Raw genomic sequence first — 17,635 nt, forward strand, 5'->3', positions numbered from 1 at the left:
CTTCTTATTACGTGCTTTTTAGACATTTAGAGGACATTCTGATGAATTGTTCCCTTCCCCAGTATTGGCATTACTGTATGTTTCTATATGTTATGCATCCTCCTGTGAAACACAATCACGTCTGTTTCTTTATTTGACCAGCGTTTGGAATATGAGCAGCGGTGTTGGCTAATACTGTTGCTATGGAAATAATGCTCGGGTCATCTGTGAGCGGCCAAACGTGCTGATTTCATGAAGTTCCAGTTCTCTTTCTTAGAATAATTCTTTATGACTTTATGCAACACATTGCGATGTTTGCTCTTATGAGAGTATGTGAATATAGAATTGGTTTTCTTTGCTTTCTAGCTCAGTTTATATGGATGTTTCAAGGTTGCATGCATTTTGGATTGGATACATGCGAGCCTGAGGGGTGTGTGTGTGTGTGTGTGTGTGTGTGTGTGTTGCTGGCCGGGCCGGCGGGCTGAAAGATATCCCCCTAACAAAGCATTCCAGTGTTGTTGGGAATATGCTGCATTCTCTTGCTGACTGCTATTGCAGTTTAGAATGACACAATGGAATCTTTTCATGGGGGAAGGGTGTGTGTGTGTGTGTGTGTGTGTGTGTGTGTTTCTTACACAAGTCAGATTAGCTATTCTCACTCTTCATGGTTTTTTTTTTCATGGAGTACTAAGTTTTGTTTGAAGCAGATAATAAGCAGCTTAATCCTTTTAGGACAAATTTGTTCAAAAGTTTACACTCTTTAAAGGAGACATATTATGCCCCTTTCAACATGTTATATATGTCTCTGGTGTCTTCCAGAATGTGTCTGTGAAAATACCACACAGATCATTTATTATATCATTTTTAAAATGCCTATTTTGAGTGGAAGCAGAAACACGCTGTTTTTCGTGCCCTTCTCTTTAAATGCAAATGAGCTGCTACTCCCCGCCCCCTTTTCCAGAATAGTGCTGCGCAATTATAGCTCTTAACTGCTAAAAACATCATCTGTTTTGATTCTGATTATCGTGCTGAAATCATGTGTTTTAAACCATATTCAGACCCTCCAGGATTTAGCGATTTTGCAATCGCTGAAATTATCACAAAGTCAACAAACTCTGCAATTTTTGCAAAAGATTGCAAATTTTCGTAATCGCCACACATTTTCTGCAGAATTTGGCCTTAGAAGCGTCCTGTGATGTCATCGCAATGCATATTCAGTCAACGAAAGGTTGTTTCTCAGTTCCAAAAATGGAATGAAATGCCTTGTGTTCTCATCAGGACTGATGTACAAGAGCTACATTAGATAAACAAACTGAAAGTGGAATGAATCTGCGCTACTAGTTCGGGCAGCGCAGACCGTTTATCTGCTCGAGCCGGAGCCGCAACACGTTATACACATCGCTGGGAGGTACAGTGAAGAAAACAGTTGAATTCACCACACAATCAACATCTCTGTGAAATCTTGTGAGGAGCATTCAAATTCAGAGAAGAATTCTGTTAAACCCTGATACCAGAACAAACGCCACTGATGTGGATACAAGAAAAAAACATTGTTCAATAAACACAATCTCCATCATTGACCATGGATTTAACAGTAAAACTACAGGAAGAACTAATGTTTTCGAGTAATTTTAAATGCTTCACATAACTTCCCAGCACTTCAATGCTTTAAGTATTCCCAAATTTGAAAGTTATTTTTAATGTGATGAAATTTGTTCATCCTTAATAGGTTTCCCCCAATGTATAAAACTAAAAGTTTCATAATGTATTAACACTTACTTATTTAGAAATTTAAAAAATATATGTATTAAATGACAACTAGTAAACGGCTGCAGAGAAGTACTTATAGGTCATTTCCACTCCCTAATATAGCCTATATATTTTTGTTATTCATTCAATTATATTTAGACATTATGAATGACAGTAATAAAAGTACATTTTTATCAGACTTTAGTTGCAAAAACAGTCGGTTATGTCTATGAAGGTAAACAGTTGGGAAATGAACTGCATGTTTAATTTAGATCTGTGTGGCAGCAACAATATACAGAAAATAAATCAAATCACGTTAACTTACGTTTTTCATGTTTCCTTGTCTGGTAATGCATTATAGATTATAGCAATTAAAACCTGGAAAAGTCAGATTTTCATGATATGTTACCTTTTAAATTGTGTTAATTTCAGAAGTATCAGGCTTTTAGAGTGCACGTTAGACTTTAAACTATTGCAATTAAAACTTTAAGCTTTGCTGTTGGCATTAGTTGTTGGCTTCATCACTTTGAATTCTCAGTCTTTACTAAATCGATCACCTTAAAGTCGCAAAAATCAATGGAAATTATCACAATCTCTACAAGCTAGACTTGCAAGGAACCATGTTTAGTTGGTACACTTCTGTATTAAAGGGTAAAATTAGTCCTTTTTTCTTTTTTTTTAGGTAAAACAATCAACACAAATAAAAAACTTGAATGCAAGTTGAATACAAACTTTTAAACTGTACATAAGGTCCTGGTTATTGCAACAGAAGATATTATACTTTTTTTCCATGCTAATATATTTTTCAGTATGTGAATTGCACATCTATTTATTACCTCAGATTTTTAGGGATTTATTTTTTCTCCCACTCAGATTTTCCTATCAGAAAATCTGTCGAAAGCAGATCGGCCGTCCACCAGCTCGCTGATGATGTCATCTAAACAAACAGGTGTTGCAGGAAGGACTCTGAGTTTCACCGAGGATTGAGTTTCACAAACATGTCCTCACGAGACGCCTCTCAGCAGGGCTTTCCTCCACGCGCGCGCTGCTGAGTTCTCATCAGCCAAAACCAAACATTTCGAGGAACAAAGAGCACATTCAAAACAAATGACTTCTCTCACTGTTCCCAGTTGATCCACGGCAGAATCGGAGCCGTCAGGACTGCTTATAGTAAGCAATGAGCTCATTCAGCACGAATGCAAGACTCTTGTCTTAAAGCTTTGTGTTTGCAGAGGACAAACTGTTCCAAGTTTGCCAAAGGCCACGAGAGGAAAGTCTTCCCTCAAACGTTTCTGTTTACTGTTAAATTACTGTTTAGTGATTTCTGAAAAGCAGTTTCTGAATTAATTGGGTGTCATTAGAGTCATTAGAACGATTCAAATCTTGTTTGGCATGCTGAATTATGTTTTGATGTTGATGAGTAAATGCATTCACACTAAATGTTTTGTGCATTCCTGTACCCGAATCCTTGACGCCGTACGGTTTTAGATGCTTGGTTTGGCCTGATAACTGGAGCGGTGATGGATTTGGACGGGGTTTATGTGGGGTATTTTCTTCCTGTTTGGTTTCTGAGGTAACTAGTCTAAACTCGTTTGCTTGTCTACTCTCCCTCGTGTATAATTTCCTGAGGAAAAAAACCCCAAGCATTCCCGTCTTCATTAATATTCCCGAGCGTTGCTAAAACCGTGATCGCCAGACACACGGCGTTTATCATGTTTTTCCATTTGAGAGTGTTATGCATGTTCACTCACTAGACTGTTTTATGATATTTCTAAGTTTTTGGATAAAGTGATGCAACTAGTACTTTCATGGCTTTCAAGCGGTGCACCGAGGAATAGCTTGTAAATATCGTTCTGTACCGTAGTATCACCATCTGATAGCATCACTGTACTGCCGTGCTTTTTGTGTTTGGTTATCATGAAGTAAAACATGAACTGGTTTCGTTTGATTACGCTGTCCTAATCAGAGACCTTATGCCACTTGCATTTTCAGAATCTGCTGTAATGTGTAAAATGAATATGATTTTTGTCCATAGCAAAAATAACACAGGTTTTCACTTAAAAGAAAGAAATGATTGTGCATTGTGATTGGGTTGAATAATTTCTGTTTTTAAGGTGCTTTGGTTTGCCGATATATTATTTAAATGGAATGAAATCAATAGTTTCAAAACGTTCAGGATACTAATCTGTTCCATTGCATTATTGTTAATATCGCTGTAATATCAAATGTTCATGAAAGTTTTGATTTGGTAAATAGTGTTGTTTAATACTTTTACTTTGGAAAATGTACTTGATAATTCTTTAGCTTTTGATATATCATCATGATACGTCACGATTCATGACAAGTTTTATGTTGAGTGTAGTATCATGTCAAATCCAAGCAGTGATATTTTGGTATATGAATATACTATTGTGATATTTATAAATATTATAATTAGATTACATTTTTATATTTTTCATAACATTTTTGGTGCATGTGTTAAGTTATTTTATGATGTTTTTTTGTTGATTGATTGATTTAATTTCTTTTTTTGTCAAATATTAACTTTTTATTTGAGCCTTGAAATGCATGAAAGTGTAAGTAAACAATAACAACACTGCTCCAAACAGAGAGCTGTGCATAAATACGGCCAGAGCTCATAAAGTTGTGGGTTATTTTTATGGTGTCCGGTCCAGTTCTGTTGGGTATCAAGGAATGTGAAATGCTTTTGGCTTTGGGAAACGTCCAGGATAAAGCCAGATGAACTGGAGAGCAGGGAAACGCTTTGCACATTTAGAATCAAACTTGTCATCCTCACAGTTTTATATCCGAACGTTGCATTTAGAAACCGCAGGACCACAGAAACCATTTCCACCACAAAAATCACAGCGTCCTCAGATAGTCACCCAGTGGAGTTTTCATCCACGTCAGGCCTGCTACCGAGCCAAGCAGCAGAGATGGCCATCGTTCCCACAATGCACCACGTGTGTGTGTGAAACCCGAGCCGTGCTCTCTTTTGGCGTACGGCTGAAATGGAGTCATGAATTGAAAAACAGGACTTGTGGAGAGATACGAGGTTTCTGTAAAGGTTGGTCTGGTATTGTTGGTCTAGTTCTGGTTTTATCTTTTCTTCTCTTGTTTGTGTTTAACTGGCTCGTGTCAGAATGAACAGTACCGATCTGTGTTGACGATTATAGGCACTATGTGCTGATATAAGCAGACTTGACAGCTGCACACAGCACATGTGTGGTTACAGGAGTGACACTTGTGTTGTCTTCGTCTGTTGTCTGTCTTCTGAATGGGAAACACCAGAAATAATCCTGCAGCCGCTCTGGAGTCGCTGTAGCACTTAAGTGCACATAAATAGATCCACTAAATGAAATATTATATTGATCCCCGAGGTGAAATGACAAGAAACAGACTAATGACTAATGCAAGAAAGCAAGTTTAGCACAGTTAAAAGTTGCTTAACATGAAGGGGAAAAAAAAAATAATTTTAATGCATGGCCTTTATCCTGTATAAAATAGTGAGAATAGGATGCCAGTGGTCATTAATTATTGATATAATTTTATATTATAAATATATTTCTAAATATGTTTAGTAGTTTTAGTTTAAAGAGGATGAATTAATTAATAATAATAATAGTCGCATGATTTTTTTATTATAATTATTTGTTATATATATATATATATATATATATATATATATATATATATATATATATATATATATATATATATATATATATATATAATTAATATTAAAATAATTATTTAAAAAATATATATACACACACTTTTTAGATTTTTTATTAAATTATTTTGTGTGTGTGTGTGTATATATATATATATATATATATATATATATATATATATATATATATATATATATATATATATATATATATTTCTTTATTTTATTTATTTTTTGCTATTTTTATTGTAAAACATTTCAATTTTGCATTTTTCTTTTTAAATAAATTAATAGCTTTTTTACCCCAGTTTTGGAAACCTTGAGCTAAACGGCACAATAAAATCCTAATTAATACATTAAAACAGAGAAACTTTCTAATCTAGTAGGCAGTTGTTGAATGGCTAGTTGTCCACCCTGACTCATCTTAAATACTGGATGTTTTACTAGTTTTTGAAGTGTGATTTTGTTAAACGTGTTTTTGCTCGGGTCGGACAACAGACCAAGACCTCTCTGGAAAACATTCGTGGAATTCAGCTAAACGTGTGTTTGACGCTTTGTCACTTTTGTTGAGTTTCTCAAACTAGCTGAATTGTGCCTCTCACTGCAGGTATGTTGTGTCTGAATACTCGTCTGCGTGATAAATGACGTCCTGATCGCCCTCTGATGAAAGCCATCCTCTCCGTCTGTGTCTTTGCTCTGATAATGATCCACCTTTCTGTGCGGAGGGGAACATTCCTGGGCTTCATTAGTAACAGATGCGAAGGACGTTTTCAAAGTGTGTCCTGTGAGTGGAAAGCAGTGCTGTAGAGTGGTTTGGTGATGGTGATGGACAGTTGTGTGTTTTTTTTTTTATGATTCATGTATGAGGACAGTTGTGTTGGTCGACAGGAACTGTGCTGCGGATGGTGGATCATGAACAACAGCTGCCCTCGCCATCATCCCCAGCCCTGAAATACAACACAGCAACCGTTTGCTTTCATATAGCAGGACCCTGTAGTCAGAAAATATCTGGTGTGTGATTTTAACACACCCATTAACAAGTTCGGGTACGATGAAATTGTGTGTTTTAATGTTTACTGAAAGTCTCTTCTGCTCCACAAGGCTGCATTTATTTGATCAAAAATACAGTTGTATTATTACTATTGAAAATAACAGTGTCCTGTGGAAATCTGTTCAAGTGTAATTTATTCCTGTGAATTTTCACCATCAGTCCTCCAGTCTTCATTGTCACATGATCTTTAGAAATCATGAAAATATGATGATTTGCATAATCAGTGTTGAAAAGTCAGTGATTTTTCTATAAATGTCTTTACTATCACTGCATCTTTGTGGAATAAGTGTTAATTTCTTAATGTAAGTATTTTTTTTATTCTAAAGCAGCTTTAAAGAGGCTTGAATTTATTATTATTTTTAAAAATAACAAAATCTTAAAAAATATGCAAGTATGCATTTTTAGCATTAGTGGGTATCAGTGCTTTTCAGAATGAAAATTTCTCTCGACTTGCCGATATAATCCAGCTGCTGATCTGTTGAAACAGTTTAAATGCAGTTGAGAAGAGCAGATTGTTGGGTTTTGGTCCGGTGTTTTGCATCCCATTGGTTTTCATTTGTAGGGACAAAACAGCTGGTTTGGAATCTTTTTTGGGTGAACAGTCCCTTTAACTGTCCCTTAACACATCTTTGGATGTGTTTGACCACTGGCTGCATGCTTTAGTGAGCTTGTTCTGTTGTTTCGTGTGGGTTTGGAACAAGCGTGCACCGTTTCTAGCTGGTTGATTGTTTGTTGATGGTTCATCTGAACAGCGATATTAGTATTGTGCTTTTGCACTAACAGAGGAAGTCCAGAACTCTATTTTAGACCTTCAGCACGAATGATCTGTCATTACAAGATTTCCTTTTCATCTTCGACCAAGGTGCTTCCCAGCAGTCTCCCGTTCCTCGAGTGTCTGAAGGGTGACCCGGTTGGCACTGAAACAAACTTTAATCCAAGGGGTTTACAGACAGGAACTGGGCTCGTCTGTTGCTTGTCATGCGCTCAAAGACCGGGCTTTTACAGGAGACAGATGTCTGCTCTTTTAAATGTTATCTCCCAGTCTCTGTCCTCTGAAGGTGACATGAGTGTTTGTCTGTGTTTAGGCCCGTTGTGCATGTGAGCGCGTGTTTTCCTAGATAACTGTTTGTTGTTTTTCAAAGGAAGTGAGATTTTTATGTCACTGGAACACAGCAGATAAACAGAAGGGACTTTTGGAATGTTTTTATGTTGCTTAAACAGTGCAACAATTTCCCATAGTGTTAATTCAGCGGCACAGTAAACATTTTGAATAATAATTATAATACAGTATATTAAAATAGTTGTTATAATAATAATTTGTATTGTGTGTGTGTGTGTGTGTGTGTGTGTGTGTATATATAAGAGCACAGTACAGGAAATTTTTAACTCTTTAAAAATTTTTAAGTCTATTTTAAATAGTTTTACTTCCATTTGACATGAGCGATTCCTCAAATCATGTATTCTGTCGAGAAAAGTGTGGTTTATAGTATTTCAGTGTTATTTATAGTATTTATTAATATTAGTGGTCAGCCGATATATCGGCAAGGTCTTTTGTCTAATATCGGCATCGGACGATAATTTTTCTGTTTGGTCGATGCATTTGCGGCGGGACTTTTATTTTGACGGTGCTGAGAACGGCACATTTTTCTTGTTAGCTGTGGTCATTAACAGTTCTGTCTAATACGGATAGAAGTCTGTCTAATAATCCGATAGAACTGTTAAACAAAGGAATTAAACATATAAAAAAGTAGTGTATTGATCGCCTTTTTATTATTAGTAATAGAAAGGCAAACATTATAATACTTTCTCGTTTGCCGTCAGCATTCGGCAAATATGCATTTACATAATTTAAACAAATCTTTGAATGGCTAATGAATATTTGATTTCACTTACTTTGTCGAATCCAGCAGTGAGATCTTGTGAAGTGTGCATCTGCATGATTGCGTGTTCTCTGTGTGACTTTCGGCCCGTGCAAACTGAATGCTTTAGACATTAAATTTGTGATTTCAAGCGCTTTATGCATTTGCCTACTGTTATATTAATGTCATTTTCACTGTATGCTGTTTGTAAAAAGTGTTACCTTCGCTTTATTTGAAAAAATATGATTCCTAAATATTTATTTATTTGTGGAAAATAGTTTGTCATCTAAAGTATGTTTATTTTACAAATGTATTTTTTTTGTATAAATTTTTAAAATTATTTTAGATTTCTTAAATATTAAGACAAATACATTTATATCAGCTTTATATCGGCTATCGGCCCCCTGCTTTCCAAGATATCGGCATCAGTTGTCAAAAAAATAAATAAAATAAAAAATTGGTAGACCACTAATTAATATTTTGTATTTGCTTTTATTAGTTAATTATGTATTTTAATAATTAGTTTTAATAATTTAGTTTTTTTATGCTTTAAAAAAAAGATTTTAAATTTTTCTTTACTTTAACCCACACTTATTTTAGCTTGTTTCCATTTTTAATTTTTTCAGCTTTACTTTTTTTCCCCCAAAATCGTTTTTAATAGTTTTTTTATAGTTTCTTTACACACAACGTTCACAATTTATATTACTGTGAAAATAGCAGAAAGAGTATAATTTAGGCCTCATACAGTTGATGATTTAATGATCAGAGAAACTCAGAGTTTGAAACAGTTTGAAAAGCAACGCCTGAATCAAATCTCCAGGAGAAGCTTGGAAACAAATGTCAGAACGCCTCCTCCTCCCTGTGATGTCTCACTGACATTCTCTCTTTGTCTCTTTTGCAGGAAATGACTGAGAGGCCTTACAGATAGTTTGTGCTTTTGTCTCTACGGCCTGCTTTTGCTGAGAGACTCCTATCTGGAAGCACATTGGTTTCCGTAGTGAGTATTAACTACCTCAGACACTGGAAACAGATCAAGAGTGAGCGCGGCGATCTCTCCTGGCCCCCGCTCGACTCCTGACCGGCTGTACAGCGCTCACAATCCTTCTGACCGACTGGATCCGTCAGAGCGGCGCAGGTCAGCAGCGTGCCAAGGCGACATCACCCTGTAGCTCATGCCAATCCTGCCACTGTTTTTCTTCTTCTGAAAGATTTTTACGATTTTTCTGTTTTTATTAGAGGCCTACGGAAAGCGTTCGGAAAGAAGGGGTTTTTCGCTTCCATTTGAAGGATTGATTATGCACTTTGGATTTCCATCCAGGATTCAAGCTAGTTTATTTCCTAGGAGGCACCTGTAAACCAGATCTATCAGTTGGATCTTTTGTGGTTTTTGCACAAACGTTTTGATGTGAGCTGCAGCTGGGCTGCAAATTTTCCTTGAACCTTCCACCGCGCCGCTCTCCATTTCTCTCTGGAGTGGGATACTGTCATGACTTCCCCTCTGATGGGATCTTTAAGCTATCTATTTAGTTGATTCCAGGAGTCCCAAATTAGGCATCCAGAACTCATTAGAAGGTGAAGTCGAGAGATCTGACACTCCCTGGGCGCATTAAATACTTATGTATTGTTGCAGTGCACAAGAAAGTAAAATGGACTACAAGCTGCGCTTTTTGCTTGGCGGGTCCAAGCACAAAGTGCAGCAACACCAGCAGTTCCAGATGCCCGAGCTCAGCCGGACCCTCAGCGCCCCCTTGGGCTCTTCTTGCTCCACCCCTTCTCCTATGGCGACCATAGGCTCCTCCCCTTCTGGCTGCCACGCCCCGCCCACAGGTGCCACCTCGGCGATTGCGGACATCCAGCAGGGCATTTCCAAATACCTGGATGCGCTGAATGCGTTCTGCCGCGCAAGCGCGTTCCTGACCGAGCTCTTTGGCAGCGTTTTCCGGGACTCGCGTTACTCCAAAGCAGCTATGCAACTGAAGGACGTGCAGGAACATGTCATGGAAACGACCAGCCGGCTCACCACAGCAATAAAGCCCGAGATCGGCAAAATGCTGATGGAGCTCAGCGCAGGTGCGGCTAACTTCAAAGACCAGAACGACTTCAGCCGGCAGGACGTCGAGGTAAGTCGCTCGAAAACCATCTTGCATGTTGATGTTTAGAAGTACTTGTCTTTGAGGTTAAAGGCACAATATGTAGGTTTTCGCCACTAGAGGTCGCCTTTTCAAAACAATAACAAAGGCGAAGCTTGAAGCGATGCTATGAAGGAAGATGTTCATAGATGAGGTAATAAATTTTACAAAATGTATCACCTTTACCTTCCACAGTTATTCAGACAGCTAATAAATTATACAGAGAATACGAGCAAAGAACATACATTGTCAAAGAACATTATGACTTAAGTCTAACGTGAGTTTAAGCACTCCCCTTACTCTCAGTAAAGCTGTCTATACACTGTTTTATGAATGAATCTCTAAGGCTTACATCATACGTACATCTGCCTTTGTTGTTAATTCAGTCTGTGTGTATGTGTATGTGTGTGCAGTGAAAGAAAAAAACTCTTTTTACACTTTCTTGTCTTATTACACTTATAAAACTGTCAAATACAAGCAAGGTTATGTCAAAAACACATGAATGCAGTTAGTTACGCCTGTGAATGGAAACCACTGGGAAATAAATCACCTGGGTGTATTAGATCCATGTGACAAGCAACTGAACAGCAACTTTAGTAGCTTCATAAGAATTAATTTCTTACTTGAATTCAGATTTTAAAGGGAGATGGTGGACTGTGTACAGCTCACTTAGGGGAGGAGCTAAGCTAATAAGTCAGAGATTGTTACCAGTCGTGGGCGGGGCCTATTCAAAGAAATTAATCACTTTGGAGTACATTCCTGAAAAGCTCATTTTGAGATACCATTTTTTGATTAATGGGGAAAATAATAAAAGAGTGGATTAAATTGAATCACAATGGGGTGGTTGTGTACTCACACTGCTGGCGCACATAATTATGTTCAAAAACAATACAAATTTTTGCTTTATAGGTGCAGTTTAATTTAGTATATAGCCTAATCGATATTTGATTTATAAATTGTGCATGTTGCCAAATTTCTGATTATATTTTAAATTGCAACTTTATTTAAAATCTAGATGCCATAAATGATGCCCTTTTTATGCAATGCACATCAGAAACAGAATAGTTTTTCAAAGACGGAGAGAGAAGAGGTCTCCACATCATTTATAGAGGACTCCCTCTGTTCAGAGATATTTTGGGAAGCCAGATGCTCTCTCTATCTCTATCCGTCTCTATCCGAGTGGACATACTTTCTAGCTGGTGTGGTTGAGCTGCGCTGGTCAGCCTCCGTGTCTCTGCTCGAGGGGCATGTAAAAGCTGAAATGATGCCTTTATGAGCGAGGGTTTGTGCCCTGGTGGATGTGGTCACGCTCCGAGCAGGAAGGCTTCACCCCACAGGCCTTTAAAACGGGCGTCGCGGCAGGGACCCGAGCCAGACCTGCAGCTCCACAGACCAACGCTAAACACAAAACGCCAACGTTTTCAAAAGCATGAAACGGAATATTCTGGCAATTCCAAATTCTTTCCGCCCGAACGTGTTTGCCGTGGAACGTTTTCAGATATTAAAAGTGTTTTATAATGTTTGCGGAAGCGAAAGCATCCTGAACACTCACCCAGCAGCTGCTGTGGAAAGTTTGGGCTGTGTGTGTTTTCAAGTATTTTTGTCTCGTCTTGTGAACAAGGCTTGTGGTATGTCTTCTTTTACGTACAGAACGTAAAAACAACATACCAGTTCTGCTGCTGTAAAACACAGTCTGTGTTTTGTCAGAACATTTCAGCTGCCAGATATGCATGAAAATGTCAGAGTTTATTAAACCGCTGCCTTCTGAACTCGTGTACTGAACCAGAGGAAGTATTTCTCGAATGCATGCATATTAGCGCTCTGTAAACACAACACAGACTTTAGTGTCTATTCAGCGTCTTGTGTGAGCTAATGAGCGTTTTGTTTGAGTCGCAGGAATCTGCTAAGGGGCGAGTTAATTCTCCTGTTTACATTGGGCTAGCAGGACGAAAGCAGGGTATTCCCGTCCCCGGGGTGTTAGCTTACACTGCGATTGTCTCAATGAAGCGCCGCTGCAGAAATACATCCACTGAACCTCTCAGCCAATCAGCAGCGCTCTTTTTTTGATGCCCTCAATAAGAACACTGACCCTAGTTCAGGTTTCCAAACCTTGTGTTGTGACATTGATTCTGCATAATTTTGCATGAAATGCATTGAATTTACTGTAAATGTGAATCAATTCACCAAAACAATTATCTTTGCTTTCACAGTGTTCTTGGTCTTGAAATAAACTCTTTTTAGCCACATTAGCATTTGCACAGTTTTTTCCCTATTTCAATTAATTTAATTTTATTATTATTGTATATAGTTAATAATAATAATAACAATAATAGTAATAATAAAATTGCATTCCTATATAAAATTTACTGATATAATTATTATATACATTTAATGTTAATAGTAATAGAATATTGTATATTTACTATTATTATTACTATTAATACATAATTATTATTATTATTGATTGGTGATATTAATTAGTTTTTTTTTGTCCCTTTAGCTTCTATTTTTAATTTGTACTGTCATTTCCCCATTTCAATATTTTTGTAATAATAATAGTAAATATTATATAGTAATATATTTTTATTAATTGTTACTATTGTTATAATTATCAATGTTAAATTGCATTTTACAGCGATTGTATATTTGTGTTATTAACATATTTATTTATTTGTATTGATAACTACTTTTCACAGTAGGTTTTTTTAAATGCATCAATCCTTTATTTACTACTTGATTATTATTATTATTATTATTTGTAGTATTTTTACCATTTATTTGGGTTTAATTTTGCTTATACTGTATGAACTGTTTGTCAAAGGTGTTTTAAACCGTGATGCTATGTCAATGTGTTTGTTTTGTTTTTTTTGCAATTGGCTCTATTTTATTTATTTATTTATTTTTTAATCCTGAACCCTTTTAGTTGAATTTTGTTGTAAGTTTGACCTGTTAAAATCATTCTTGTGCTTATCATCAAGTGAAACCCTTAAATAAGCCTGGAATAACAGCGTTAGTTGATTTATGCCCTTATTAGCCGTGTGTCCAAATCTGTCTTGAGCTAATGTTTAAAGCCTGTTCCTATATACGCTGTGTGCTCTCAGGTGTTTCTGTGTGAGGGGTGAAAGACTGAAACTGGCGCCGCCTGGTTTTTCCTGTCTCCTGTTGCACAAGACGAAATATTTCTGTCTTTACAACTTGGCCTGTAGATATTTTCAGCAGATACCTGTAAAAGAAACCCTTTCTGCTCCGGTGGGGCTCATGCCTTCTCTCTTTATGAACTGTCACTCTTCTGACTCATTCTGTCCATCTACTGAATTCAGGATATCTACTGAAAACATGCAGTTAGCCAGTTAGCGACGTGACTGAAGTGGTTTGAGCAGATGCTGATCCTGTGTCTTTATTTCATTATTTTTACGAGCTCGTCTCCGCGCTCTCGTTTCGATGAGTAAGACGTGAGTCAGGAAAGACTCCCTATTTAGGAAGCGATACGGCAGTAACTCTGTAAATCTGCTCAGAATGCATCTGTGTCTGGGAATGTTCCGGACGCGCTTCTTACTTTCGGGATCGACCACTGTTTCCCGGAACGGATCGCAGTCTACTGCTTTGACCATTTTTTTTTTTTTGTGTGTTGTTTTTAGTTCTGCTTATTAATAAACCTTCAGCACCAGATGCATGCGCCAGTTTCTTGCCTGATTGATGTCTGTTATGAGATGTAAAGACTGCTTTTAATGAACACTTGACAGGAAAGCTGAGAAACATGTCACACCTCTTTATTTCATGCTCAAAAAAAAAAAAAAATTCCCAGTAGTTTTTGTTTTATGTCTAAACTTCACCTTGTTAGGCCTTTTTTGATCAAATGAGACCTTTTCTGCAAATGAACATGCTGAAAATAAATTAAACATTTCATATTGTTGTAAAAAAAAAAAAAAAAAAAAAAAGTTGTATTTATAAACTTAAAACAAAGTTTTATGAACTTTATATTGTACGTTCTTGTTAGTTATTAAAATGTAAATAAGTCATTAAAACAGAATCCAGACAAAATTCCATTTGAAAACAGGTTTTAATTTGTGCAAAAATTGAACGGATGTAAAGGGATAGTTCACACACATTCGGTTGTCGTTATCTCACCCCCAACTTTTTCCAAACCTGTATGAGTTTGGTTCTTCTGTTATACACAAGAAGATATTTGGAAGAATGATGGCAGCCAAACAGTTGACGGTACCCATTGACTTTCATAGTAGTTTTTATTTTTTAATATAAATGTAAAATAAATCTGGGGTCACCAAAAAGTCAGTTTTGGTGCTGTGTTTTGTGGTTCAAGGTTTAATATGACTCTCTTTCTCAGGTGCTGGGCCGCTGCTTCCTGACGGTGATGCAGGTGCATTTCCAGTTCCTGTCACAGGCGTTGCAGAAGGTCCAGCCGGTGGCACAGTCCTGTCTGGCCGAGGCGCTAGCGCAGGTTCAGGAGAGACATGGAAATGCACAGACACAGAACATGAACCCCGGGCCGCTGTCGGAGCTGGAGGAGGCCGTCCGCTCATGGAAGGGAGCTTCAGAGGTACAGACACCAACAACCAATGCACAAGCAATCAACCAATCTGTGCTGAGAAACATTAAATTGACCAAAAGGTTGACCTTCTAAAAAATTACTTTAAAATTTATATAAAAAAAAAATATATATATATATATATATTTACGTTTCTATATTTTGTTTTGTGACATCATCCTACTCAGGTAAAATACCGAAGTAAACTACTTAAAAAGTTAATTTTTTTAAAGATAAGAAAAAATTATGCATTTTATTCATCAAACCCTTACAAAATAATTTGAAAATGTCTGAATTATACAAATTATATTTTAGAACATATATAAATATTGTAACACATTTTATTTATTTTTAATTATATATTATTTTATTTTATAAAAAATATGTCTTATTTTTATGTATTTTTTTGAGAGCGAGAGATTCATCTATTTATCGTCTAATTTTCTAGTTCTTGCGAAGTCTCTTTGTCTCCCCATTCAGTTCTGGCTGCATACCCCCTCACATACTTAGCAAAGTAGTTTGAGGTCATATAAACGCTGATTTAACCAGCCGTGTGTGTGCTTCAGGTGACGGCGTGTCTCAGAGAGAGAGGGAGAGACGGCTGTCTGTCTGGGATTCAGGTGCAGCAGCTCTTCTGCTCTCACAACACCTCCATCCCTGAACACCAGCTCAAAGAGCTCAACACCAAGATCGACAACGCTCTGCAGGTAAACACACACACGGTTACAACAGTTAATACAGTTATTGCAATTGTTGTTCGTGACGTAACATGCATCTCCTTCAAGAAAGTTCATTGTCATTTTAAATCTTTACCAGTCTTTGTCACTATCCTTCAAAACACTAGGTTTCCCTCTATTTTTCAAAGATTTTTATTATTTAAAATATAATACGTATAATAGTATGATCATGTGATGTATAATAAATGTTATATAATTTCAGGTCAGGATTTGCATGTTTAATTTTTACATGCTGAATGATTATAGAGCTTAATTTCATCCATATTTTGACACTTTCACTTTAACATTAAAGTAGACACTTTACTCGCATTTAATATGCTTTCTATGTTTATAAAATCACATTCGTTTATTGTTTACATCCTGATGGTTTGTAGATTGGCTTTTAAAAAGAATAATGTAATATTCTGGTGTTTGCATCAAATGAAATGAACAGCTGTGATTTTATTAGCAAACCACATTGTATTTATTTGTGTATTTATGTAATTAATTTTAGTGAAACTCCTAACGTATATTTGTGGATCTCATTCTGTTTACTTTTTCGTTACGTTTATTTGTGGACCGTAGTCTATTTATGTGGAATAATGTAACAAAACCGCCCATATTTATTTGCTTTTAAGAATTTGTTGAACACCTGCAAGACTATGCTTTATAATGTTGTAGAAATGTATGTAAATAAGTGAATTATATGTTTTTCTGTATATAATGAGGCTTTTTGTGAGCCACTGACTGACCCACTGACATTAATAAGTGTGTGTGTGTGTGTTGCAGGCGTATAAAGTGGCGTTAGACTCTTTGGGTCACAGTGAATATGCTCTGAAGGCTGGATTTCACCTTAATCCCAAATCAGTGGAAGCATCTTTACAGGTATGTTTGCCGTGTGAAATTACAGCTTTAGTGCAGATTAAAGATGCTTCATGTGTTCAGCATTTGCACAGAAGCAGATGTTTGACTATCCACCGTGCATCATATTCTGAATAAGATCTGTTCGGTTAGACGGAGAAAACAGCCAACATCATTGCTTCAAAGGATAAGTTGAACTTTGTAATCTTTTGATTTATTCTTCTACAGAACTGCTCATTTTGCAGCCTTGTAAACATGACTTTGCAGTAGGGACATTTGACAACATTTTGGTCGATACCGATAACCGATATTTTATTTTTATTTGAAAGATGATAACCGATATGTTGGCCGATAAATCTATATCCCAATTTTTATACTCTTTGAAAGCCCGATTATAAAAAAAAAAGGTCTCATCTTTAAAAGCCACTTCCCAAACACTTCAACACTTTGGCCTAGTTTGAACAGTGTACATTTAAAAAAATAGTCTTATTCTCGCATTACCAAATTCCATCATAAAATGTCTTATAAATAAAATAATGCACAAATAATTCAAACAAGTCATCTCAAGTAAATTGTTTCTGATGGAAATAATGCATTATTAATTGCCTTTTATGATATCGGCCAAATTTTCTTATCGGGCCGATACCGATAACAAGAAATTGAGCATTTATCGGCCGATACCGATATGGTGGCCGATATATCGTGCATCCCTTCTTTGCAGTTGTGTGTTTTCATGTATCTGGGTCAGTCGTGTGATTTAATTGTGTTTTTTGCAGGGCTGCTGTAGTGATGCTGAGGCCCAGCAGGCCGGACGCTTTCATACCACGTCTCAGCCCATCCATTGTGAATTACCCACAATCCCCGTCCAGATCGGCTCTCATCTCCTCCGAGGAGTTTCCTTCAATGAAAGCGCATCAGATAACCTCAAGCTTAAAACGGTACCCTGAACACACACTTCTGATCGATGACTAGAGATGGATGAAATGAGATCCCAGCTGGAAATGTTTAAAAAAATACACTAGAAGCATGCACATCTCAGACTCTGTTATGTGCAGATGATGTCTGCCTCATA

The 17,635-nt window shown here is 36.8% G+C and overlaps 1 protein-coding gene across 2 annotated transcripts in view; it reads left to right on the top strand.

Moving 5' to 3' along the window:
* garre1 (granule associated Rac and RHOG effector 1) overlaps nt 1-17,635 on the top strand; it is a 32,562-nt gene that overhangs the window by 3,282 nt on the left and 11,645 nt on the right. For both annotated transcript variants that reach the window (XM_026287000.1, XM_026287001.1), the window contains exons 2-6: nt 9,213-10,431; nt 14,786-14,998; nt 15,553-15,693; nt 16,492-16,587; nt 17,340-17,501. In XM_026287000.1, the coding sequence (XP_026142785.1) occupies nt 9,928-10,431; nt 14,786-14,998; nt 15,553-15,693; nt 16,492-16,587; nt 17,340-17,501 (1,116 nt within the window). In that variant the 5' untranslated portion in view covers nt 9,213-9,927. The remainder of the gene's footprint in view (nt 1-9,212; nt 10,432-14,785; nt 14,999-15,552; nt 15,694-16,491; nt 16,588-17,339; nt 17,502-17,635) is intronic.

This window comes from Carassius auratus, chromosome 18, assembly GCF_003368295.1.
Source record: "Carassius auratus strain Wakin chromosome 18, ASM336829v1, whole genome shotgun sequence".
Taxonomy (NCBI): Eukaryota; Metazoa; Chordata; class Actinopteri; order Cypriniformes; family Cyprinidae; genus Carassius; species Carassius auratus.